The sequence below is a fragment of the Trifolium pratense genome, linkage group LG6 (assembly GCF_020283565.1).
Source record: "Trifolium pratense cultivar HEN17-A07 linkage group LG6, ARS_RC_1.1, whole genome shotgun sequence".
Classification (NCBI taxonomy): domain Eukaryota; kingdom Viridiplantae; phylum Streptophyta; class Magnoliopsida; order Fabales; family Fabaceae; genus Trifolium; species Trifolium pratense.
The window spans coordinates 636,856-664,050 of NC_060064.1; the positions used below are offsets into that span (position 1 = coordinate 636,856).

The 27,195-nt window shown below is 32.5% G+C and overlaps 2 protein-coding genes across 3 annotated transcripts; both read right to left on the reverse strand.

Annotated features, from left to right (window-relative positions):
- Positions 1-11,292: 11,292 nt before the first annotated feature.
- LOC123889580 (cyclic nucleotide-gated ion channel 1-like) lies at positions 11,293-15,815 on the reverse strand. Its single transcript, XM_045938979.1, has 7 exons — positions 15,124-15,815; positions 14,538-14,750; positions 14,126-14,424; positions 13,859-13,970; positions 13,379-13,624; positions 12,882-13,276; positions 11,293-12,267 (listed from the first exon to the last, which is right to left on the reverse strand). Exons 1-7 carry the CDS (start codon positions 15,673-15,675, stop codon positions 11,859-11,861), a joined length of 2,226 nt encoding a protein of 741 aa, XP_045794935.1. The 5' UTR covers positions 15,676-15,815; the 3' UTR covers positions 11,293-11,858.
- Positions 15,816-19,852: 4,037 nt separating this feature from the next.
- On the reverse strand, positions 19,853-26,120 carry LOC123889581 (phospholipase A1 PLIP1, chloroplastic). Of its 2 annotated transcripts, none has more exons than XM_045938980.1 (6): positions 25,661-26,120; positions 21,936-22,610; positions 21,268-21,780; positions 21,113-21,172; positions 20,579-20,995; positions 19,853-20,478 (listed from the first exon to the last, which is right to left on the reverse strand). In XM_045938980.1, the coding sequence occupies exons 1-6, from the start codon at positions 25,727-25,729 to the stop codon at positions 20,050-20,052; spliced, it is 2,163 nt and encodes a 720-aa protein (XP_045794936.1). In that variant the 5' UTR covers positions 25,730-26,120; the 3' UTR covers positions 19,853-20,049. The 2 variants fall into 2 exon arrangements, with proteins under 2 accessions (XP_045794936.1, XP_045794937.1); XM_045938981.1 differs by lacking the exon at positions 25,661-26,120 and adding an exon at positions 22,912-23,035 and having other exon boundaries at positions 19,896-20,478.
- Positions 26,121-27,195: the final 1,075 nt, after the last annotated feature.

Sequence of the window (27,195 nt, forward strand, 5' to 3'; positions counted from 1 at the left end):
TTTATTATAAGGCATGAAAATTAATGGAAGTGAAACCTGATGATTTCATCATTCTTGTGCATCTTATTGAGGTGGGTTCCTTTTGGTTTTAAACCTTAGTTGACTAATTTCAATTATGTTTTAGTACAATTTAACTTAGCGTACAACATAGGTTATGATAAGTGTCCTAGTTAAATTTATACTAGAGAACAAGAATACTCATGTAATTTAGACTACAGAACAAGAATAGTCGAATGAAACTCATCCTTGCGGTTTTGCTTATTATTAAATTTCACTTAATCAAGTTTTTAAGGATTTTACTTGAAATAATGTGTATGCAATAGTTTGGGACGCAAGCTATTAATTTATGGAAGGATTGGAATATTAAATATTCGTATAAATTGAATAATAGGTAGAGAAGAAAGTGAGGTAAGAAGGGTTAAGAGGTGAATGTGAATGAAATATAAAAAAAAAAAAAAAAACATAGGTAGAGAAGAAAATCAATTCTTTCGAAATGACTCAGGTGGTGGAAAGAATTGAAAAAAAAAACAAAGAAATAGAAAAACATTTATAATGTCCACCAAAAAAATAGTGGTTATATGAAATTAAATTTGTACAACTTTTCATTGCTTGAAAAAAAAATATTAGATTTATTGATAATTGGACACTTCAAATTAAATTGGGTATATGAAAAGGATAGTGGTGTATGAAAATATAAATGAAAATGGAATGAAAAGGCATATGAATGCTTCAAATTAAATGTGGCACATATGACAAATCATTAGAAGTGATGCTAAATAAAAAAATATCATTACTATTGTTAATTTTTTTATTATTTGTTTTTTAAAGAAAATGATTTAAAGGTTATGATTGGTTGATAGAATTAGGGTTAGGATTAGTGGTAGGAGAACTATTCAGGATTTATATATATACTAGTCCCACACTCGTGCGATGCACGTGTATTATGCGGTATTTTATATTGTAATGTTGAAAAATCATTCGTATAAATTGAAACAATAAGTATTATGAAAATTATAATAATAACATCAACAACAACAAAATAATAATAATAAAAAAATGATGTAAATATAAGATAGATATTAAAGATGTGTTTATACATTTCGAAAAGATTACAATGGATCCTATTGCATCTACCAAAATAAGTTGGTAATCCATAAATTATCATGTCGCTATGAAAACGGTTTGTGGTCATACTCATACACTGTGTGTATAATGAAAAGTCATGGGTATATAAATGTAGGCATATGAAAAAGTGCATAGAGATGACAATGATGTAAGTAGAAGTGATGTGCCATTATTGAGTGATTTAATTGGATATAAGTGACTGACGTGGATTAGGGTTAGATTAGTGGTTGCACAACTATCTATGAATTATATATATAGATGTTTATACATTTAAAAAACTTATTTATACATCACATTTGAAGTTACTTTGGTATCTTCTTCATTAACATTGATTAGCAATATATTTAACTCATTCTTCAAAATAACTATGGAAATGATAACTTATAATTGACCATGGAAAACAATCGATGTTGAAACATAAGTTTTTATTTATATTATAAATCTCATTGGATGATTCTGAGTTGGATAAACTACTTCATTATCTCTTACCAAAAAACTACTGTATTATCGAATTTGACATTTATTCTGAGTTGGATTTTGAGAAACTTCAGTAGTCCCACTAAAATTTACACCAAGTGCTACTTCCATGTTGATAGTAACATCTACCTGGACAAAAATTAAAATAAAGTATTTGTTAGATCAACCAATGTAAATCAGTATATCTACAAAACAAAAGATTTTATAGATATTCAAAGCATATGAATTAAAACTACTGCTGTAAATATCTTGAATGCAAGTAATTAAGGGAGGAAACGAAAATAGTTAAAATGACGAACTATTATCTAATACCATGAGCAAGCACATTAAAAAGGAACAACATGAAAAAATAAGAAGGATGAAGAGGTGAATGTGAAAGGAAGATAAAAAAAACATAGGTAAATAAGAAAATCAATTATTTCCAAATGACTAAGGTGGTGGAAAGAATTGAAAAACAAACAAAGAAATAAAAAAAGTATTTATAATGTCCACCGAAAAGATAGGTACTTATATCTATATATATAATTCCTAAATAGTTGTGGAACCACTAATCTAACCCTAATCCACGTCATCCACTTACATTCAATTAAATCACTCAATAATGCCACATCACTTCATTATATTATATCATTCTAATCTCTATGTACTCTTCATATACCAATAACCTCTATATATATAATTCCTAAATAGTTGTGGAACCACTAATCTAACCCTAATCCACGTCATCCACTTACATTCAATTAAATCACTCAATAATGCCACATCACTTCATTATATTATATCATTCTAATCTCTATGTACTCTTCATATACCAATAACTTTTCAATTTTTTTTTTTGTAAATAACCTTCTTCACACTGTCTACTAAAATTTGATGAAGATTTTAGGTGGATTTTTTTTTTCAAGTTTTTTTTTCTATTTTTTTTACGTTGCAACATAGTAACATTGTTTTTTACTGTGCAACATAGTAACATAGTTACTGGACTGGGCAATGGGCTTAAGAAAATATCCAATAAGCCCAATTAGAGTAAAAAGGATGATAAGCCCAAAGCAAGTAAAATACAAACAGGCGGTTAGAAGCTAGGGGGCGACCATCAATTCTAAGACAACGCCAGAAAAGGTTGGATTCTGCGTTACTGAAAATATCTTCTCCTTCCTTGTATCAACCGCTAACTTAAGAAGGAAGAAATAAACTTCTCGCAACTGCCATAGCTTGGAGACCAAGGTTCTCATCCCTATTCTCACGCCATACCACTGAAGAAGATGCTAAGGACCGGATTTCTAGGAACCCTTGCTTGGAGAAGAAGACTAGAAAGCTCTATAAATAGTTCCATACTCTCACTTGTAAAAGGATCGAATTCTGACATAATAAAACTCCCAGGGTTGTTGGGATCAAACTGAGTGTAATCACGCCATTTGATCAATAATACAAACCCCCTTGTTTTTTACCAGAACATTTTGGCGCCCACCGTGGGGCTGCGGTAAAAACATTTGTCCCAGCCTACCACATCAAACTAGACAAAAATTAAACATCTCCACATCGTATATCGCAAAGAAAGAAGGCCAATCTGAGAAATCAATCACGTTGACAAACACTTCCAGTTAAGAGTTGTCTGATTCGCTCTTCGATTTACCAAAAGGTTTATCCATCTGCGTTTGGTATGGTCGCCGCTAGCCAAGCTTCAGGCGACAACAATGAAGTCGCCGTCGCCGCCGTCATATTCGTGAAGAACCGCCGTGTCGGCACCATGATTATGTGGGAACTGGTCTAGTGACTGGGTTCAGAAAATATATGACGATCGAAGCAAATCAGCATGGAAGAGTCACCATATTCGGTAGCATAACCCAAGTGATATCATTCTAAATCTCTTTGATGAAATTTATAATTTTATTTGGTTTTCTCAATAAAAGCCACCATGGATGAATTTATGTTATTGGGAGAAAACACGCTGCGTATGAATCTATTACTGCATATGAATCTAATCATTCTTCTCTTGTCTGTGTATCGGATAGTCTTTCAAGATATGAATTTATAATCTTTGATCATTGTGTTTCAAAACAAAAATGAAGAAACCCATATATTTATTAATTCCCTGAATTGCTCTGTTTTTGACTTCCCCCAAAAAAGGCTTCTCACAGTTAGTTTATTGATATCGCTTTAAAGAAAATTGGTATCATTAACTGCTAAAAGAAAATTTGGATATGAAGTTTTCACTCTTGTAGAAGAGATAAGAAATAATTGGAACAAAGTTATCTGATTATCTACATTTAAATTATGGAAACACACTTATTTCCTTTGTCATTAATTATGTTATTCAAGCTCTATTGTTTAGGATTCTGAACATGAAAATTCTATGAGTCTTTCAAAACTTATCATGCTAACCTGAAAATGTCTTTTGAACAAAATACTTGCTGACTAAGTTGCAATTTTTTATGTGTTTCAAAGGTTTGTGTAAACCCTCTAACTATCAGGCTTACCTTATATTTATGCACGATCAATAGTGAACCTGTAATGAATTATAAGTGATGATAATGTTATAGCGGTAATAGTAAGGCCTTTATCATTTAGTGTTTTCATTTTCATAGTTGAAAATTGCAGTCTTTCAAGCACAATCATGTTCAAGTGAAATGTTATATAAAAATTGCATTATGCTTCTGCACTGATGTGGAAAAGACATTGTTGAGTCTGTGGACAAAGTACTATTTGATTAAACTTGAAGTAAGAGAAGGTCAAATACAACTTCGAAGATCAGATCCGTCACGTTTGAATTGAAATGGTGTCGCCATAGTTGATGTGAATCTAAACTCTCCAACTCGCCGAACTGGCGCCACTGTGACTTACCGTCCAACGTCGTCATCTCGCCGTAGAATCGTTTTTGTTGCTAGGCGACTCCCGATCCAGGTGTTAACGTTCTTTTCCTCTAACTTACCATTTAATCATATAGTTCTCGCTCTCTCTATTGTGATAATATATTATTTGTGCATATATACGTTATCGGTTTTATTAACATGGTTAATTTATAGTTCATGAATCACATTCTATCGCCATCTATAATAATAATAATAATAATAATAATAATAATAATAATAATAATCTCATCAATGAGTAAAAGAAAAGAACATTTGTACTTATGTATTTCAAGGTTAATCACTAGAATGAGACTTGTTTTTCTTTTAGTGTGCCACTTTACAAGATCTAAATTCAAGAATCGCTGTTCTGTTTGGTTCAAAACTGTTTGTGCTTATTTGATATGTGATATCTTTAACCCTGCTATAAATTACTCTAGCACACGATAAAATATTTTGTGTGATTGTATGAACTAACTTTCTTAAGACCTCATGTAAACATTTTAAAGAACTTCAACTCTGATAAGTAGAATAAGTCAACACTTTAAATTAAAATGACCAAGACAAATATAACCAACAGAGAAAGTATAAAAATTTTCATATGTTTCTACATTTTTTCGGTTAAGAACTAAATTAGTATTCTTCTTACAAAGTATTTTGCTTTTTAATTATAACTAACATGAATATGCTTTCTCTACGTATCACATTTTTATTTGTTTCGGTATCGATTAATTAAAATTAATCATACATGCAAAGTTTCAATAACTAATGGAGTATATGAGACTTATTATTAGCCGACGTGTTTTTTGCAGATACTTGAACCACTTGCTATAATGTCACCTTCTTTGAAATTTATTCTTTTGAAATCTTGATTAGGAAATTTAGTTTGTTCATCTATGATTTCCATTTTGATTCATTGATGTTAATCATAGTGCAGGACAACGAACAAATGTGGAAAATTAACATGAAAATTCAATAATTATCACTCGGCGAGATAGAAGCCGCCAACTAATATTTCAGGTTGAAGCATATTCCGCGATGACTACCGCAATAGAACTCAGTCTCGCCACGCCAAAACATAATTGTTTTTCTTGCTAGGCGAGGAGCGCCGCGACAAACCGCCCATGGCGGTATCATTTTCGTTTGTTTTATTTTTCATATATTATTATTGTTGAACCTCTAATGTATCAAAGCTTATTTGCAGTAATCATGATTAAGCTGCAGGCTCTGAACAAAAAATTATTCAAGATCAACTCATATGAAAGCTCTGAAGAAAAACAAGGTTGAAAGGCCTTGGCGTTACCTATAAACCTTACGAGTTGGGTACGTCAGAAAAAGAAAATCAAACAAGGTTGCAAGGCCTTGGCGTTACCTGTAAGTCTTACGAGTTGGGTACGTCAGAAAAAGAAAAATAAAAAAAAAAAGGTTGCAAAGCCTTGGCGTTACCTGTAAGTCTTACGAGTTGGGTACGTCAGAAAAAGAAAAATCAAACAAGGTTGAAAGGCCTTGGCGTTACCTGTAAGTCTTACGAGTTGGGTACGTCAGAAAAAGAAAAATCAAACAAGGTTGCAAGGCCTTGGCGTTACCTGTAAGTCTTACGAGTTGGGTACGTCAGAAAAAGAAAAATCAAAAAAGGTTGCAAAGCCTTGGCGTTACCTGTAAGTCTTACGAGTTGGGTACGTCAGAAAAAGAAAAATCAAAAAAGGTTGCAAAGCCTTGGCGTTACCTGTAAGTCTTACGAGTTGGGTACGTCAGAAAAAGAAAAATCAAAAAAGGTTGCAAAGCCTTGGCGTTACCTGTAAGTCTTACGAGTTGGGTACGTCAGAAAAAGAAAAATCAAACAAGGTTGCAAAGCCTTGGCGTTACCTGTAAGTCTTACGAGTTGGGTACGTCAGAAAAAGAAAAATCAAACAAGGTTGAAAGGCCTTGGCGTTACCTGTAAGTCTTACGAGTTGGGTACGTCAGAAAAAGAAAATAAAACAAGGTTGAAAGGCCTTGGCGTTACCTGTAAGTCTTACGAGTTGGGGGCGTCAGAAAAAGAAAATAAAACAAGGTCGAAATGCCTTGGCGTTACCCGTAGGGAGCGTCAGAAAAAGATACAGCGAAGAAAGGCGAGATTATCAACACCGCCAGAAAAAGCTTATACACAACCAAAGCAAGGCGATTCATTATAACGCCAAATCATTTGCAACCACCAAAAGGCATCAGGTATAAAGTTATTCATAAATGATATATAATTATATTTAAAGAGCTAAAGACATTGCAGGTGCAAAGTTAAAAAAATTTTCAAAGGTGAGGTTATTTTCAACACCAGACACAAAGTATAATGGAAGGGCAACTCCGAGCAGCGCCCATTCTTTTTAAATCGCCAACAGTTACAAAATAAGGCGTGTAAGCCTGACAGTACGAAAATCAACTACAACAAAGAAGTGGCAAGACGGATTACGCCAGACTACTTACAATCTCCAAATATAGAATGTCAAAAGAAAATAAAAAAAACTTATGTTGAGTAGAAGAAGCAGAAGTATAGACTAACAAAGTTACTAGCCACAAAGTTTCAATTCGTTTCCAAGAAGGAAAGGCGATCCGCGAAAGACGAAGAGGCGAGATTGGTGACAACGCTGGCTCGAAAATGCAAATACGATGGAAAAGAAGGAAGGGCGACTTGCCAACTTGCTCAAAGTCGCCAAGAAACAATGACAACAATATTCAAAGCCACAAATGGCGTGCATCAAGATATTCAAAAGTCATAGAAGGGCGTACAAAGTATCTAAGAAATATCAACAACAAAAAGAAGGACAAGGCGACAAGCAAACAAAGAGTATGAGTCAGCAACAAAATGGGCGACATAGAACAACATCGAGGCATAATAATTGCCAAGTGACTTCATTCAAAAGCACTTCGCCTTCTTGAAGCCTCGTGCTTGGGGGGCTGTGGACTGGGCAATGGGCTTAAGAAAATATCCAATAAGCCCAATTAGAGTAAAAAGGATGATAAGCCCAAAGCAAGTAAAATACAAACAGGCGGTTAGAAGCTAGGGGGCGACCATCAATTCTAAGACAACGCCAGAAAAGGTTGGATTCTGCGTTACTGAAAATATCTTCTCCTTCCTTGTATCAACCGCTAACTTAAGAAGGAAGAAATAAACTTCTCGCAACTGCCATAGCTTGGAGACCAAGGTTCTCATCCCTATTCTCACGCCATACCACCGAAGAAGATGCTAAGGACCGGATTTCTAGGAACCCTTGCTTGGAGAAGAAGACTAGAAAGCTCTATAAATAGTTCCATACTCTCACTTGTAAAAGGATCGAATTCTGACATAATAAAACTCCCAGGGTTGTTGGGATCAAACTGAGTGTAATCACGCCATTTGATCAATAATACAAACCCCCTTGTTTTTTACCAGAACAGTTACATTTAGGTCCATTCTTTAATCAATAATCGTTTATTTTTATTTAGCTAAACAAAGTATAGTATATAATTATTTAAAGCAGTGATGACGAAGAAAATATTAACGTAACTTCAAATGTGGTGTATAGAGAAATTTTTTGAAATGTATAAACACATATTTTATATCAATATATTATATTTATATTATAATAATAATTATTATTTTTATTGTTGTTTTTATTATTTTGATAATACTTATTGTTTTAACTTATACAAATAACTTTTCCACGTTATAATATAAAATAGTGCATAACACCCGTGCATCGCACGGGTAACGTGCGATGCACGGGTGTTATTTGTTGTTTATAATATAACGTCAACTAAAAAATTTAAATAATTGAAGGAGGAATGACCTATAGTTGAAACTTGAAATAAATAAAAAAATCATGAACATACATTTTTTTTAGGCAATGACATGCATAGTTCATAAGTTGTTTTTTTGGTACAAACATAATTCTTCAAGTTCTTCCAACTTTGTAACCAAAAATCAAACAAACAAATCAATTATTAAGCATAAACAGTGTCAATTATTCGGAGAAACACAATTATACATATAGATCAAGTATATCAATCTCTAAATTAAAAGCAAAATATATATAATGCAAACATAAAAAAGTATAAATAAATAAAAAACAATACACTATTTAATATATATATATATATACCCCCGTAATAGAAACCCAAAATAAATAGTAGCATATATAAAGGCAATTGCATAATAGTAGTATTACATTATAAATATATAAGCAATCACACCAAGTGCTACTTCCATGTTGATAGTAACATCTACCTGGACAAAAATTAAAATAAAGTATTTGTTAGATCAACCAATGTAAATCAGTATATCTACAAAACAAAAGATTTTATAGATATTCAAAGCATATGAATTAAAACTACTGCTGTAAATATCTTGAATGCAAGTAATTAAGGGAGGAAACGAAAATAGTTAAAATGACAAACTATTATCTAATACCATGAGCAAGCACATTAAAAAGGAACAACATGAAAAAATAAGAAGGATGAAGAGGTGAATGTGAAAGGAAGATAAAAAAAACATAGGTAAATAAGAAAATCAATTATTTCCAAATGACTAAGGTGGTGGAAAGAATTGAAAAACAAACAAAGAAATAAAAAAAGTATTTATAATGTCCACCGAAAAGATAGGTGCTTATATGAAATTAAATTTTTACAACTTTTCATTGCTTAAAAAAACTTTTCATTGGAAACTATTAGATTTCTTGGTAATTAAAATGAGCATATGAAAAAGATAATAGTGTATGAATAGAAATGAAATGAAAAGACATATGAATGCTTCAAATTAAATGTGGCATATGACAAATCATTAGAAATAATGTGGCATGTGGCTATATAAACAATTAATTACAATTGTTAATTTTTTTATTATTTATTTTTTAAAGAAAATGATTTAAAAACTATGATTGGTTAATATAATTAGGGTTAGGATTAGTGGTAGGAAAACTATTTAGGATTTATATATATACTAGACCCTTACCCGTGCGATGCACGGGTGTGATGCGATTGTTTTTATTTTACAATTGCATAAAACTGAAACATTAAATATTATAAAAATAATAATAATAAAATAAAGAATCCGAGATTCAAAAGATTTATTTTCTAAGGAGAAGTGATGTGGCATTGTAAGTGAGTGGTTAAATGAAGAAATATTATTGGTTTAAGGATTGTGGTTTACTTTACATGAGTAACAGAATAACTATCTAAAATTTATATATACGGGAGTAATATGATATATCTCCGCACAACATATAAATCTATTTCAAAACACATAAAGGATTGGATGAAAAGAGATGTGGCAAAATCTAAGTCACACAATTGGCATATAAATAGTGACAGAATTAGAAAAACTCAAATAAAACAAATAAAATTAAAGGGTACATACCTTTTAAAAATATTCCAAAGGGACATATGTGAAGAGCATCAACCTCGCAATTCAGTTCTTTTGAGTAAGAGATGATGACCCAAAGCCTAAAATAAAAAATTATAAAAATAATGTTAAGATTCATATTACTGTTTTTTTTGACACAGAAAATTATGTTATATTATTAAAATTCATATTACTGTTTTTTTTTGCTGCTAAGATCACCACAGAAGATCAAGACATTGATCACTTGAATCATTTACCACTTGAATATTTTCTATTTTTCATTGCAGTGGTGATTGACATTGGAGTTGGTAGGAAGAACCACAGTTTGATCTTCACAACTGTGATCGGAAGGGGCTGAAACAACTTGATGCCGAAACAGAACCAAATTAGGCGGTTCAGTGGACCGAATACTGGTGGTGAAAAAAAAAATTGTTCAATACACTGCGGTATATCAACCAACACTTGGGGACTAGTTGAAAATAAGGACACCTGAACAAGATTATGAGCAATCTCATTTGCTTGTCTCCGGATAAACTCAACACTCGAGTTGTTATAAAAATTAGAAAAGTATGATCTACAATTTTTGATAATATCATCAAACTTAGTAGCATCTGATCTAGATAATAAGAAACTGTCAACCACTTTTTTTGAGTCCAGCTCAAAGTCGATGGTTTTAGTTAAGTTCATGCATCCAATTAAGCGCATAAATAAGCCCACCGGTACGGTGGAGGACGGCGTTGAAGGACCAATGTTATTTTAATAAATTTTTATTAAAATATTAAAAATTCGACTACAGTTCGACATAATTCTTTTTTAGTTTGAATTATGCTCGTTTAAAATTCACAAATGGCTTGGTTCAACTCATAAGTTCAGTTTGTTTTTAGCTTGAAATTCGATTTGAGAGTTCGACGCCTTTTTTCTAGCTCGTACTCAACTTCATTTTAGTTCACAAATAACTCGGTTTGGCTCGTTAGTCAAACTCAAAAATAAAATTTTAAAAAATAATTAGATACATAAATAAATTGAAATTTATACCACTTATTGAAGTGTTATAAAATCATATATATATATATATATATATATATATATATATATAAATTCAAAATTATTTTAAAATATTTTTGAAGTGTTATATATAAACTTAATTTCCAGTTAAAGTTCAGTTCATGATTAAATTTCAACGAATAAATTAAACTTTTTTTTCTTATCCTATCCTGCTGGTAACTCAGCTCAAATTCAATACAAGAATTATAATTAGAGAGACATGATAGGATAAACTTTAAAATTAACTTATCATATCCTGCTGTATCATCAAACACTGGATTGCAGCATGATATGATACATTTATCCTATCTTGTCTCTTATCTTGTGCACCAAACGGACCCTTAATTTATATGCACGATAAAAAAAATTATGTGAATTAAATTTTGTCGTGTCACCTTTTTTTTTTTGTCAATGTTGTATCACCTTTTTATTCTATATACGGACACCTTTTCCAAAAAAATTCTATATACGAACCAGAAATGTTATCCAGACATTCTATATATCCAACAAAAATACAACAAGCAGGGCCATTTTTGCCATTCCAACAATAAAATTAAGGGTTATTTAGTAATAACAAAAGTCATTTCTTCTTCCTTCATTTCTCTCTCTTCATTGCAACACCACTCGTCCGTCATCCGTCGCCGTCACTCCGTTCATCCTCGCCACCACGCCATCACCCAATCACGTCGTTCACCAGTTCCAGTTCTCATCACCACCGAATCACTGACTAGTCCACCACCACCACTGTTTTTCTTTCCGATCAGCTGCAACCAACGACGACTTTACCGTAGAACTCCACCTTCACGACGTTGTTCTTATCGGTCCGTCGTACTGCAACTACTAATGACCATGCCGTCGAGCTTATGTGTGTTAGAGAGAGAGGGGGAAGCACGGTGAGAGAGAGATCTAGATCTGAGAGTTGCAAAGAAATGGAGGAAAACATAGTGAATAGCAGAGTAAACAGAAAAACAAGAGCTAGGGAAACATAAAATGTGCACCAAAAAAAGGGTATCCTAGTGTTGTTTAGAGATTAATTCCATCAGAAGTTCCTGTATAGCATCCAATTGTTTCATCATTTCAGCTTGACTGTTGGCCTGACTAGCTAACTCTTTTCGGATTTCTTCTTGAAAGGTCTTGAGTTCAGTAGCAGATACAAATGCAGGGTTAGAGCTTTGACCCATATCAGAAGATGAACCTTGTTTCCTAGTATTGTCCCTTACTTCTTCGGATATTTCTGCAGTAGGTGAAACAAGAGAACTCCTTTGTCTCTTAAAAGCAGGTTCTTGAGGATTCTCTTCAATATCATCATCAAGGATTACCAGAGATGTTTGCAGTGTTCTCTCAATCTTCTTTTTCCTGTATCGACGCCAAGCTACTTGTATGAAACGCGCACCCCATGTCCTCCATTGCGGCGAATAAAACCTTAACAAAAATATTGTTGATCAAGTTTAACAAAGATATTCATTTTACTTTGGAAATTAAAACTAGAAGATAAACACTATCCATAAATTATTTCAATAATTGAAGAGGAAATGCGGTTAACTTGTTTTTTCATATAAGCTATTCCAGAGAGTTTCCTGAAACAAGTTGTAAACAACTTATATATGAATATAACGCGCGTTATTTTCATAAGTTCTTTGAAATACATATATAGGTCTTATATCTTAAGCCTAAATTGAGTTTAATGAGACTATATAAGCACTTTAATCTCAAAAGTCAAAACCTAAACAAAGCATTTTTTAAATTATATTTAGGGTTATGTTAACTTGTGCCCTAAGGGCACATGTTAAGCTACCTAAAAATAGAAATAGAGCATTTAATGGTAGAAAACATTTAATGTTTAGAAAATTGAATACACCACAAGTTCAATAAAAGTTTTCCACATTTATCTTCTTAACATGTGCCCTTAAGGGCACAAGTTAACATTCTCCTTATATTTAAAACTTGTTTCCTATTTTGTGCAGCACTTCACTGATCCATAAAATGTAATGATGCATCATCATCAAATTAAGAGAAAAGACGATATCAAGTCATACCTGAAAGTGTGTTGAAGTTGTTTGCTATTCATAAAATGTCTAAATTTGGAAACAACAAACTTCAAATCATCAGCCATGAGTGCAAATGCTTCAACTTCTGATATAGTTTGTACTGTTCTAGATGAAGTTGGTAGATTTGAGGAGTGTGGATCCAAAGCCCATGTTAAAAGTTCTTCTCCACAAAAATCACCAGACCTTAGAAAGTATGAGTTGAAGAAACCAGTTCTTCCACCATTTGTTGTCATGGTAACGATTTTTCCACGCCTAATGAAAATCATTTCATCAACCGGATCTTGTTCACGGACAATGCAACTCTTCTCTGTATACAGAACTGGTTTCATTCTATCACACATTGCATCCAACAATTGCTCATCCATTTTCTCAAGCATTGGCACCTAATGAAAAATCAAGAATATGAAATATTCATTAAACATGTTCATTTTCTTAAAAAGTGTTTACATGGTGAAAACGATTATGGACGAATGGACGATACTCACTCTTTTAACTAAATCCAGGCAAATATGACGCTTTATGTCTCTTCTGAGATCTTTAGGGAGGTTGCGAATTAAAGTCTCTTCTTCAACACCTCTATTTTCTTTCCATTTGTATTGTTCATAACTTCTAATTCTTTTCTTCAAGTAATCAGGTAACATACGGCGTGACATCCATCGTTCTGCTGCTTCTGCATTCCTCATCTTGACTCTCATCTCTTCCACCCTAACAGATGTAGATTCCAAATATTTCTGTAACAATGTGCAACTCAACATTTAGCTCATTAATCAACAAAAGATGTTTAACATAGCTTGTTTAATTTTGAATCAATTTAATAGGATGATGATATAAGAAAATCTATAGAAAATTGAGTGTCTTCGCAGAGAAAATGCCTTTTTTTGTTAATTTGAGTGTCAAGAATTTGTCCCTATAAAATATGCGAAAAACCTTTTGTCTATGATCTAACAGTCCTTATTAACACTTACCTGCATGTTTCCAATAAGTAAAGAGAATAAAACCAATCCAAAGATGGAAATGAAAAACGCAAAGGCTATTTCCGGGAGGTAAGTACTTGTCTTGAGGTTTTGTCCAAGAGAACTGTAAAATATAACAAAATTTATTACTTTTGTCATGCTTTTAGAATGATCTATAACCTGCTCTAAATAAGATAAGGATACAATGTTCTATAGTTCTTAAAATGTGCATGTTGCATTAGCATATTAAGACAAGGATACAAACTATCATTCACCAACCTTAAATTGCGCAAACCCCACCAAAAGCAGTAGAAGAACTTGTAAGGAAATTTCGTGGTTGAATCTACCACGAGCGATTGTAGAGCATCGGAAAATATTCCAAAATTGAAGGTCTTTGTGTCCTTGATTTCATCAGGGTCAACAAAAATACATGTACTATTGAGAAGTGGGAAGACTCTTTCATTTTGCTGCCCACAGCCCAAATATGATGCATGAAAGAGGGAATCATTGTCCATCTCTCTGTACCAACACCGCACCTGTGATTCTACCGAAAGTAGATACCAGTTAGCTCCAACCACCTGATATGCCACAGCCACATACCAGAATTTAGTGAGCAAAACATTTTGTCATGATAACTAGGACATATACTATAAGATAATGGAATCTGGAGATTGCAATTAAATCAATTTACATGACTGGCTAGGAGGTAGAGTAAAAGATTGAAGACAGCCCTAGCCCATGGTGTATCTGCCAATATGCCTGAAGTTCTAGTTACTTCTTCGAATAGTGGACGAATCCGCAATAGTCTCGGCACATACTGAATTAATACTGTATACTTCAAAAAGTCCTTTGCTAAAAATGGACTTGAGCTTTTCAAGTGTGGAATTATTGCCAAAGCAATAACCTAAAATGCCAAAACAATTAACACCAAAATTATGTCTTTCACATCTTTTTTTTCAAGTTACTTCTGTAGTAACTCTGAGTTGAGTTACTCCGATTAATAACTCATTATAAACATTGAATTTCACCGATCCAACTTAACTTAAAATAAAAAAAGAAAGATAATTAAGACAAATAATGCATTCACTTTGGCTACCATAGTACTCAACATGAATCCTTTACATGCCTAGAGCTCTCTCCAGCTAAATGTCAGTCATTAGATTAATCCACGGGGTGACATTTGGTTGGAGAGAGCAGCAACGTTGTAGAGGGTCTGAATGAGTATTGGTACTTGTCATTAGAAATTATACTTAACAATGAGTTGAAATGTGAAATACCTGTGGAAGTGGAATAATTGAAAGAATGTCGATGATGAAATGAGAACTCAATGAGTATCTTTTCATTATGGCGAAAGGATCGTTCATGAGTTCACCTCTTCCAAAAACACGAGAAGAAGGTGCAAGAAATCCAGTTCTAAACTGAAAGATGATGCGAAGAATGTAGAAAAGATCAAAGAATGTGCGAAGAACACTAGCAGTAGTCTGCAATGGTTCATTCAAATCAAGACACTTGTTTTTTCCGACAATGACTGGAATATAAAAGAAAAGAGGATCCACAGAAACTGCCATAACACATGTGATTAGAAAGATTTCGTTCCATTTCTGAAGCATTGGCCCCTGTGGATCAAGAATTTCAAAAACAAGAATTTCAAAAAAAGAAGAAGACGATCTTCTGAATTTCTTCATCTTCTCTAATCCACTCTCAAGTCTTCTGAATTTCTTCATCTTCTCTAATCCACTCTCAAATCTTCTTCCAATACTCTTCAAAACAGAACTTACACTAAGATGACTCTGATCTCCAATCCTCAAACCTGCAATGAAAAGAGTCATGCATACCAAATCATGTTATTATTATGAAATTGCTAACTACATGACTTAGGAAGACTAAGAAAAAGGCATGCTGCCAACGTATAACATTATCACTTCTATTATTTGTTTCACACTTTCACTATTGTAATTTGGATTATTAATGCAAAATTTGATGGCGACATGTCAAAAATACTTTATAGCCTGGGAAAGTTTAAACTGAGTGACTTTTTTTATAGTGGAGCACTTGGATCAGGATTTTCTGTGCTGTTACAGCATGATGCTGTAATAGATCAGGACCGTTCATCTAAATCGCGCGGCTAAGATTGTTTACAATAATTTAAAGTTGTATTAATATGAACCGTCCGATCTGTAATTAATGGCTGAGATCTTAAACCGGATGAAAACTGTCAGCATGGAATATCAATCCCGAATAGTCGGACAAATGAACACCATGCATATTCAATCATCATAAGGGTAGGTCCCGACTATTTGGAGGTTTGGTTTAAAAATTAAAACCGGACTCTATATAAAAAATGTTAAAAATTTAAAAAGACTTATCCTGTATTGAAATTATAAGAAACATCCAACAATGAATTGATTCAAATAGTAAGAGTTTTCGTTCCCTTAAACACGTGCTCATGGATACGATTTCATGGCTCATGCTTATGAAGAAAATTCGGTTGGGAGGTGAGAAAATTCCTAATCAAGAATCTTGTAATCATTATAGGGTCTCAAAATTAATATCGGTAATATATAACTATTATTATAGGGTCTTAAAATTAATCTATTACTACATCTGCTATTTTATAAATACTAACAATATATGACTATTATTATACGACCTCAAAATTTTGAGTTGAGGCCTCCAAAATTTGGAGGCCCGATGTCGTCGCTCACCTTGCAACCCCTTGCCGATGTATGAGTTGCTTTTATTTTTTTATTTTTTATTTTGTTGTTTACATTTGAGACCGGAGAGAGTATTGTGTTTGAGTTTGCTCCATTTCATATCATATCATTTGTAGTAAATATTGGATTGGAGTAGTTCGATTTCGGACAAGAAAAATTTATTGTCAGATTGTCAAATTTTATTTATCTTGCGGTCGAATTTTGGATTACCATGTACACATCCCTACTCGAGAAATCAGAAAGTTAATAAATATATATATATATATATATATATATATATATATATATATATATATATATATATATATATATATATATATATATCCCTCTGTCCCATTTTATAAGACTTCGTTTAACTAAATGTACTATTTATTTATCTTGTTTTGACCATATTTTTTTAATAATACATAGATGTAAATATTATCATATAAGATCTTGTTTGATTTCAAATTATCAAGTTGCTATAATTTTTACTAATACACAATTAAATATATTAGTGATCAAAATTATGCATTAAGATACGTGCGGTGCGGTGGTATGTAGATTTTATATTTTGACCGATGGTTTGTTTGTTTTCATTGTGAGACTTCTCCAAATGCAGAATTTTGAAAAGCTGGGATTTTTAGCTTTAGAAAGTCGCGACAATAAAGCATTGGGACACGAGAAAAATGTCTTAAACGCCCATCCGGTCCAAACATTAGCTGAATTAATTTTGGTTAAAGTGAGTTAAATGTAAAGTGAGATATGTTTGAATAAAAGTAATTTTTTTTTGTGGATGTATATTTAGATGGTTTTGATCAAAATTAATTAATTTTACATGTAGTATATTTTTTGTGTGTCTAGTGTCTAGAATTTTACATTTAAAAATGAAAAAGTGATAATAGGGTTTTAATTAAATTTAAAAGTTTATGTTTTGACAAATAATTTATATTTATAATCTCCGGCACACATGATTTTGTTTATACAGTACAATAGTATTTTCTTTTTATGCTTATTTACTAAAAAAAAAAGATATTGGCAAATAAATCTATTGACTATAAGGTTAAAACGTCGAATTTTAAAACGAGATATCTATCACTTGAAAAAATAAAACTGGATGAAACTTTCATTGAAAGTATGTTGTCTAATTGTCCACGACCTGATTATTATTACTTGCACAGCTTCTTCTCCGATGAGTTAGTTCTCTAAATTCTATTATTATTATTACTTTGGAGCAGCCCTAGATTGTAGTGAAATCATCATCATCATCATATATCATGGATTTGGTGGAAGCGTCACATTAGGTTCAAATCATTAACACTAAAGATAGTGAGTTCATCCATACTATGTCACTTGGAGACTGGAAGGTTACATATGTTGCTATGTTGTATCTGGCAACTTCTGGAAGGATATAAATATGAGTTCACTATTGCTTTAAACTCACTTCATTGGAGTACATTAATGGATGTGATTTGTTAAAGAGCATTCATTTGCATCACTTGAATCTTAATGTATCTTGGCAACTCTTCATGAACTTGAGATTCTACGATTGTACATCTATTCAAGGGTTAGTCAAAAAGTGTTGTAATAATGATCGGTTTACATTTCTTTGTCCTTTGAATGATATTTCTTTAATCATACATTTTCTTGTTTAGGTCTCACCTCCTCCAAAAATAACTCAACCATTCAAACATCTTAAGCAGATGAACTTCATCGTTTTCTCGCCTTTGGACGATATATATAATATGTAGAGTTTGGTCGTTTGGGGATTTTAACCATCCTACTGTTGTTGGGGATAAAGGGTTATGATCGAGAGAGTTGAGAGAATATGAATTAAGATGAATTTAGGGAAAAGAGTAAACTTGCATTATTCACAAAATGAGATTACGTATAGTTATATACACAAGTTTATTTAACTCACAAGCAACTAAAACGAACTACCTAAAACTCATATGAGCATAGAATACTTCTATTTATACATTTGAAAAACTTTATTCTTTATTAATGGATAATTTTAGTAAAAGAAATGGATAATTAGCAACAACAAAAAAATAGTAATAACTAATGAATAAGTGGAACGTCGCAAGTTCAAACTTTAACTCTGCATATAAAATGTAATGTTCATATCAACTTAATTAAATTCACAAATATGTGAAATTGTTATTTTAATATGTCAGCTTCAGGTAATAAATATGTATAGATACTAGTATATTGATTGTGCCAAAAAAATAAAATCATCGTCAATAAAGATGTTAAACTCGTCCTGTGAGTTTAGCTCGGTTGGTAGGACATTTGCATTATCCACCTTAAAGTGAAATTTATAGCCACTATACTACTTGGAAAAAAAAAGTAGACATTAAACTCAAATGATGTTGATAAGTTTTATTTATAATGAATCCTTCAAAAAATTAAGTTGGGTTCGATCCCTGACTTAGGCATGCAGCAGTGTTAACCAAGGTCATGGGTCTCATCCTAGCTTAACCAAGGTCTCGGAGATGATGCGAAGAATGTAGAAAAGATCAAAGATTGTGCGAAGAACACTAGCAGTAGTCTACAACGGTTCATTCAAATCAAGACATTTGTTTTTTCCGACAATGACTGGAATATAAAAGAAAAGAGGATCCACAGAAACTGCCACAACACATGTGATTACAAAGATTTCGTTCCATTTCTGAAGCATTGGCCCCTGTGGATCAAGAATTTCAAAAAAAGAAGAAGACAATCTTCATCATCTTAGTCAGCCAAGTCAGCCCATGCATATTCAATCATCATCTTGCTATTTATTTAAATTTCTAGCTTGTTGAATTATGTTATATTATTATTATTATTTTGACAGAAAATTATGTTATCATATTATTAAAATTCATATTACTGTTTTTTTTTGTTTCTAAGATCCACATTTATCACTTGAATCATTTTTTTTATGTTACATTACCGTGGTGATTGACGTTGGATTTGGTAGGAAGAACACAGTTCGTTTCTCGCAACTGCAATTGGAAGGAATTGAAATCAGTACGGCGGCGTGCGAGTCTCGCGCTCGTCGGGTAGTTGGGAAAAAGGCGAGACTAGAGGTATGTTTAATTGTGTCATTGGTGATGGTATGTTTTTTATTACTAATTAGTGATTACTAATTAGTGACTTCTGCTAATTATATGCTAATTCATAGAGATTAGAGATATGTGGAGAGATGCTATGAAATTAGAATCAGCATATGAAGTAATGTACATGCCTAAAAATAGGTATCTTTAACTAAATTAGTTTTGAATACCAGCACAATTCTTATTATACTATAGAACTTTATGCTCATCAATAATGAAAAATCATTAGAAATTTCAAATTTGTTATTCTATTGGAATTATTGACATTTTATTTTATATATACTATACAATGTTAGTCACATATGAAGTAATCATATTTGTTTTATGTTTAGAAATGTACATAAAAATAAATTGTTTTACTATGCTAATTAATTTCATAATTTAATTTTATCTATAGTTGTTCTGTACGAACCTAAAGAGAGACACCTGTTGTTATCTCTTTTGTCATCAAGTTGCATCTCTCAATATTCTGTTCATGGTTCCATGAGTGTGGGGATGGTGAGGTAACTAGTGGCCACAATTCATCAATTCTTTGCTTTCTTACTCTGCGAACGAGCGTCTTTGCATGTTGTTTTAGGATTCCATTGACAGCTTTAAGGTAGTTGCTTGAGTCATGGTCTCTTAGAATTGTGCCTTCTGATCCATATGCTGTTGGATCACTTAGTGTTTCAATAGGGTGCGGTTGATTCAGAAAGGTGCTGAGAACTTTTGGTGAGTATCCACATTTGGTATTATCAAGCTGATAGAAGGCACTTTCTGAAGGAAGCAAAGGGTGTGGAGGCGATGTCTTCTCATCCGGTTGGAGAATGAATATTTTTCCCAGTGGTGAGTACAATAGCTTCTGAAAATATCCAAAGAAATTAATGTGAATATGAAACATGAACTTACTAGCTAAATGATGTATATGAACATGAAGATAATGATAGAACAATTATGCTTACATTTTTCGTTAGGCAAGGATGTGACCGAAAAGTGCGGTTTAAGCGCTTAAGGATGACGGCTACATGGTCGGGATAATTACAAGAGAAGGCCCTGGGAACAATATCTCTATGCATCATCACACAGTGGATGTGGCTTTCATCCACGCCTAGTTCATCGATTAATTTTTGGCCTCCACAGAATACAAATGGTGAGCCAAAAGTCACTACTGGTTTAAGAGTTGAGGGGCTGACAACTTTCCTAGTCAATAGCATCAAATGAACCAAAAGAGAGAGACTTCCCCCGAGGGAATGTCCAGTGAATTGAAGCTTTGCACGATCACCGTGTCTTTTCAAATGGTCCATTATTTCCGGCATGAATTGCTCGTATATTCCTTTTGCCGCTTCATATATTCCTCTATGAACAAGTACATCTGTGTTCTGTAAGAGAATAGATTATGAGTGCTTTGGTATTTTTACTTATAAAATCTTCTTGCAACATAACAATGAATGAAGGTTTATCCATTTCAAAAACAAATAGTTGTTCTTAGTTCTTACCTCAAATTTGGTAGGCTCGAAGAAGAGATTTGCTTGCCAAGATGATAGGGAGTCTGAACCCTGCAACGACATAAAACAAAAACGTCTGTTAAATTTGACTGATATTATATAGCCTGATGGTAAAACTGAGTACCAAATATTAGTAAAGGAATTACCTGAATAACAAAGCATCGAGTGTAGTTGCTGAAATCATCACAAACAAACCATTCACAAGGCGAGGAATGAAGTGACTGGAGGTTTGTTGCTGCTTCCTGCCTTTCCCTCTCTCCGGCTGCAACCACAGATGTCACGGTTGACGCTGCCATATAAGCTGCAACCTCTGATTTATAATCTCGCGAAGTGTCTTCTTCCCGTTCCAGAGAATCTTTTCTTCCACTAAAATCCTCAGTTTCACTTTGTTGTGACTTAGCAGCAAGAGTCAAAAGGTTCTTAGCTCGCTGTTGGACATAGGAAGCGGCTGAGGCAGCAATGTCATAAGCAATTCGAATTTGAGGCTTATGTTCATTATTTTTTCCTTCCTCTAAGATACCTTGAGAGGCTACCGAGTCATCTATAGGAACGCCTAGCGAGTCCTGATTAAGTTTTGCTTTTAATTTGGCCACTGCAGCTTTCTTCTCTAAAGAAGATGTTATAAATTGAAGGCTGTAGTATCTCCTCAAGTCCTGAGCCTACAGATTGATTGTAAAGAAAGACTCGTATGATCATGTTTCTCTTTCGATTTACACATGGAAAAGGAAAACAAGAAACATAAATGAAATTTTCATGTCTAAGTATGCAAATCTTGAGAAAAAGTCAATAAATTATAAATACCATTGGTGCTTACCTTGATTTGAGGTATTTCATATGCCATGTTGCAAAGGAAAGCTAGCTGAGAGTAAAGTTTGGTATCAGACCATCGCACTTGAGTGAGAAATTTTGAGAATGAGTCGCGATCGTATGTCACTTCTTGCCCGTCTTCTTCATCATAATCCGCCATACAAACACTGTCATCATCACAATCAAATTCACCATATGTATCATCGTCGAATATCACATCCATATCCACGCTTTCTATCGGTAACCTGTTTCTCCAATGTTTCTTAATTTCCACAAGCCTCTCTATCCAATTAGCTCTATTTACTTTCTCGTCTTTACTACTTTCCACCATGTTTTCCTCACTATTTACATCCTTCTCCCTTTTATTCATGTCCTTGCTGATTTGTTGGTCAAATAAAAAAGACCGCAACGAATTTGGGAGAATGGAACTCGAAAATTGAAATGGAGAAGTTCCCATCGACCGATTCTCCTTAAGTTTTGGTTGCACCGACGAGGCCTGTATACGGTTAAAGGAGCAACATAGATGGTTGTCAGAATAAGACCTCTGCATAATGGAACGTGTGCATATGTCTATGCTGGATCTCGACCGACGAAGACCATAATGCTCTTTTGTAATGTCCTTAGTTACAGAGTTTGTTGGAGAGGTAGGCATGCCGACTGCCGTGTAAGCCATACTCGGTTTCTGTAAATTACAAACTACTACATATCAGACCTCGAATTTTGACATGTTGATTTTTCTTTTCATTTTGGTTCATGAAACAAGCCTGACATGTGAATATGGATTTTATAAGAAAACTTACTAGTTACAAGAACTATGTATTTAGTTTCTTGGTATCAACGATAGCTTTGTTAAAGATGTTAAAAACATGTTATAGTTAAACTATATAAAACAAAAACATCATTATTTTGTGTGTATACCACCAAAGTTAAGGACATAGTTAGGTTCAAGACTACACTTATGGCAAAACTTTGACGATTTTTACCATTGCTTAAGACGTTAACTAGGATCAGATGGACATAGGGGCATTATTCATTAGAGAAAAACATGCAAACTTCGTTGAAATCTACTAGAGAGCAAAGAGAGACATGTCACATTCTTTGTTCCTTCATGAATTAATTTAGTTAGTAAAAGGTTACGTCTAAGATTGTATTATTTTCCTCCTCGAAATTGTCGCATATTTAAGAGATCTAACTTTGAACCGATATGTTAGGAAGGAAAAAGACTTGCTCCAATTTCAAAAGTAGTACCAAACAAAACAAAAATAGCATAAACTAAAAAGTAAGGACCTTGGAATTTCCAACATAATATATCATTGTTTATATTCTTTTGAGAGAACAAGGTCTTACTATATTATATTTAAAATTTATAAAATATAGATAAATAAAAAAATTATCTTATATTGTGTCAAAAAAATATTATCTTATACTAGTATTAATTTCATTAAAATATATACATCAAGATCAACATTAACATTTTATTAACCCACTTGGATGAGTCCGATGGTATTGACTTGAGACCTGAGTGCGCTCTTCATTGAGGTTTCAAATTTGGTTCTCTCTGGTGTCAATATGAGTGAACTAATTTAGCTTATTCAAACAAAACATTAACATTTTATTCTCTTTTATTAAACGATGTTATTCTCAAAATATTACAATGACATATTGAATGACTTTTTTTTGGTACAATGCTGAATGACTTTTTATATACGTATAAATATATATAGAGATAATTCATATGCTGAAAATTTTAATCCAACAATGAATAGTATAATTATATCCAAATATTACATCAGTGTACTAATTTGATCCTCCTTTTCAAAATTATATACAAATTTTCCCATATTTAAATAATATATACCAAAAATTGATAAATCACACATAAATAATGATTAATAAAAAGTATCTAACATGTGCAACCTTGTACACAGGTCCGTCTCTGAGTTTTAGGAGGCTCTGTGCAAAATTTAAAAGTGGCCCCTTGATAAAAAAAATATAATTTTTTTAAAAAAAATTATCGATTTAAATTGTATATAATATAAAAAAAATCATTTTTATTCTTGTAAACATATAAAATATCAATATTAAACCAATTGCATTAAATCAAATAGAACAAGAAATACAAAATAATTATCTTTGTATATAACGTCAAAAAGGAACCTCCTAATCTAAGATTAAATTTTATGCAAAGATTAAAATGGACTAGAACTATATTTCCGAGTATAAATAACTAATCTATTGATACTCATGATATTTTATGAACATTAATAATATATAACTATTATTTTAGGACCTGAAATTTAATCTATTAATATACATCTGATATTTTATGGGTATAAATAATATATAAGTAATATTATAGGACCTCAAAATTTTGAGTTGAGACCCTCAAAATTTTGAGACCTGATGCCGTCGCACTTCCCGTACATGTGTGCATGCCGGCTCTGCTTGTACACAATAAAAGTGTTAATATTAGTTAGCTTTTATTTTTATAGGTTACCAACTTTTCTATTTGGTGGAAAAGGAGATTACATATATAGAGGTAAAATTTATAAAAAAAAATTAGTTGGTTAAGTGGTAATTGACGCTGAACTTAATAGGGAGGACTGCGGTTTAGAGGAGACTCAAACCACTTGATGCCAGAACTGACTTCCTAAAAAATATCTATAAAATAAAATAAGATGATTTTTTTTTACGCAAATATGATGAATAGTACCCTAAAATTTAATTATGTATTTATCATGCAATCAATATTTGGCCCCTATTGCTAGCCTCAAAAAAGGTGGATTTTGACTTCAAAAATACTCCCTCCGGACTTATTTATAAGCAAAAGTCAACAAAAAGTTTTGGCTTTAACTATAAGCAAAAGTTATCAAAATCAACTTTATTTAATGTTATTCTTCCAAAAATACCCTCATTAATTGTTTTGCTTTTTAAACATAATTGTAGAGTTCCAATGCAAATTATAAGGTCATTTTAGGAATTTCAATAGAAATATCACATGAAATTAAGACAAAAAAGTTACTCCTTAAAAAGTGTGCAAAAAAGAATTTTGGCTTACAAAAGAGGCCGGAGTAGTATTTTCGTTTTAAAATCAAGCTTTTCATCACTAAATTACTTACTTTTGAGGGGAAAAAATCATCATTTTTGGAGACTAAAAATATGAATTGGGATTAAAATAATCATCATGATATTTAAAGACCAAAAGTTTCAATTTCAAAAATATGAAGACGGTTTTTTTGTTTACAACGGAGTAGGGGATTACCGTACAAAAAACGGAGCAGGGGATTGAACGTATGATCTCATACATACTACTCAAATTTCTCACCAATAAACCAAATCTAGTGACTTTATGAATACGGTTTTTATCAGCATAATAAAATAGGGGGCCAAGTAATTAACAAGTCTAGCAAGTTAAATGTATTAGCATAGGAAAACAATTTATTTTTATGTACACTTCTAAACATAAAACAATAGTAGTAATAAAGGATCAAGCCATATACTTTTGACTTAAATCCACCCAAAAGAGAACAATTCAAAAGGGATATTAAACGAAAATGAAATAAAGAACTTGGATTATATACAGATTATAGGTTTGTACAGTGAGAGATAACAAAACTGAAATAACAGTCCTTTAAAGTTTCTTCCAAAAAATGTTTCTAAAACAGGAAATTGTGGACCATGAAAATGAAATGAAATGAAATGAATGAATGTGTATATAATATATATACATACCTGATGAGACTGAGACTGACTGAGCGGTAGGCAAGAAACAAGCCGGAAGCACCCAAAAGAACAGAACATGCACAGATAGAGGAAACAACAATATATGATCAAGCAAGCTCACCAATGGTGTCTATATTGGGGTGTAACAATTAATATTGGTTCCCTGAGATTGAGATGCAAAACGACAAATAATGTAATGCAATGCAAGTGAAGTGAATTGAATTGAATTGACCACACATCCAGCGAAACCTCTCTCTCTCTGTCACTGATTACTCTGTGTTTATATTTAATAGAGAGAGAGTAGGAGGAGTATACAACTAAAAAACAGAAATGTTACTTAAATGAATATTACAAACTTCAAGGCTCAACAAACACCTGTGAGAAATATGAGAATCTTCTCATGTGGTGGTATGCCCAAAATTTAAACACGAGGACATTTTTCATAGACCAAAATACCCCCTCATCTACCTTTACTAGTATCTTACACCTCTCCTCTCACTAGAGTTGGGAATAGGCCAGGCCAGATTTTGACAGGTCTGAGCCTGGCCTACGATTTTTCTTCAAGCCTAAGCCTGGTCTACGGCCTATTAAATGCAATTTTTTTGGCCTGACCTGAGCCTGTTTAAAGTCTGGTCTGACCTTGTAGTCTGTTTAAAAGCCTTTATATAGTCTTTTTAAATAGGCTAAAAAGGCCTTAAAACCTATTTCACATATAAATTTTTATAATTTCTACAACATCAAGAAAAAGCTAATAAAATGATTAGCACAAGAATTAAAAGCTAATAAAATAACAAATACGATTACGACAAAGTCTATTAAGTATACCATAATACAATTATTATATAAATAATAATATTATATAAATAATAATTATTAAATATAAACAGGTCGGCCTATCAGGCTTTGTAGGCTTCTTTAAAAGTATGAGTCTGACCTATTTATGTAAATAGGCTCTTTTCAAAGCCTGAGCCTAGCATTTTTAATAAACAGGTCAGGTCATGCTTAAACAGGCCGAACTGAAGGCGCCTGTAGCTCGTCTGGCATATTCCCAACCCTAACTCTCACAATATTCGTCGCATTTCATCATTTCACATATCTTACTCCTCTGTCTCACATAATACTATTAATTAGAGCAAATAATATTGTGCATCAATTAATTGTGAAGTTGAAAGTCTCACATTAATATACTAGTATATTGATTGTGTGACATATTTTTAACAATTTATACATTTTTTTTTGCAATAGAGTCATGCTATAACGAGTGTCTCAGGAGTATGTGTTAAATACGCTGAAAATGGAAATAAAACATAAAATTAGTGTAAAAATATAGAATATTTTATATTTTCAATAATTGAATGCAATAATTTCAATGTTTGTCTTTGTCCAAAAGTTGTAATTCAGCTAGTAAAAAATGCAGAAATTGTTAAGCCGAACGTCATGATCGATCGGAAATTTGAACTCCGACTCCTTCATTTGTGTCTATGAGATTATATTGACTAATTTTCTACCACTATTAGCGGCTAATTTTCATCGAAGAATTTTAG

Coding starts and splice junctions, on each gene's coding strand:
- LOC123889580 (XM_045938979.1), bottom strand. CDS start 15,675: ATGACTCTTTTCATTGCAGGTTTGAGGATTGGAGATCAGAGTCATCTT. Junction 14,751..15,123: donor CAATTATTCCACTTCCACAG/GTATTTCACATT, acceptor TTGGCATTTTAG/GTTATTGCTTTGGCAATAAT. Junction 12,268..12,881: donor CAACTTCAACACACTTTCAG/GTATGACTTGAT, acceptor ATTTTTGTTAAG/GTTTTATTCGCCGCAATGGA.
- LOC123889581 (XM_045938980.1), bottom strand. CDS start 25,729: ATGTTCTGTTCTTTTGGGTGCTTCCGGCTTGTTTCTTGCCTACCGCTC. Junction 22,611..25,660: donor GTCAGTCTCAGTCTCATCAG/GTATGTATATAT, acceptor TGTAATTTACAG/AAACCGAGTATGGCTTACAC. Junction 20,479..20,578: donor ATCCTTGCCTAACGAAAAAT/GTAAGCATAATT, acceptor GGATATTTTCAG/AAGCTATTGTACTCACCACT.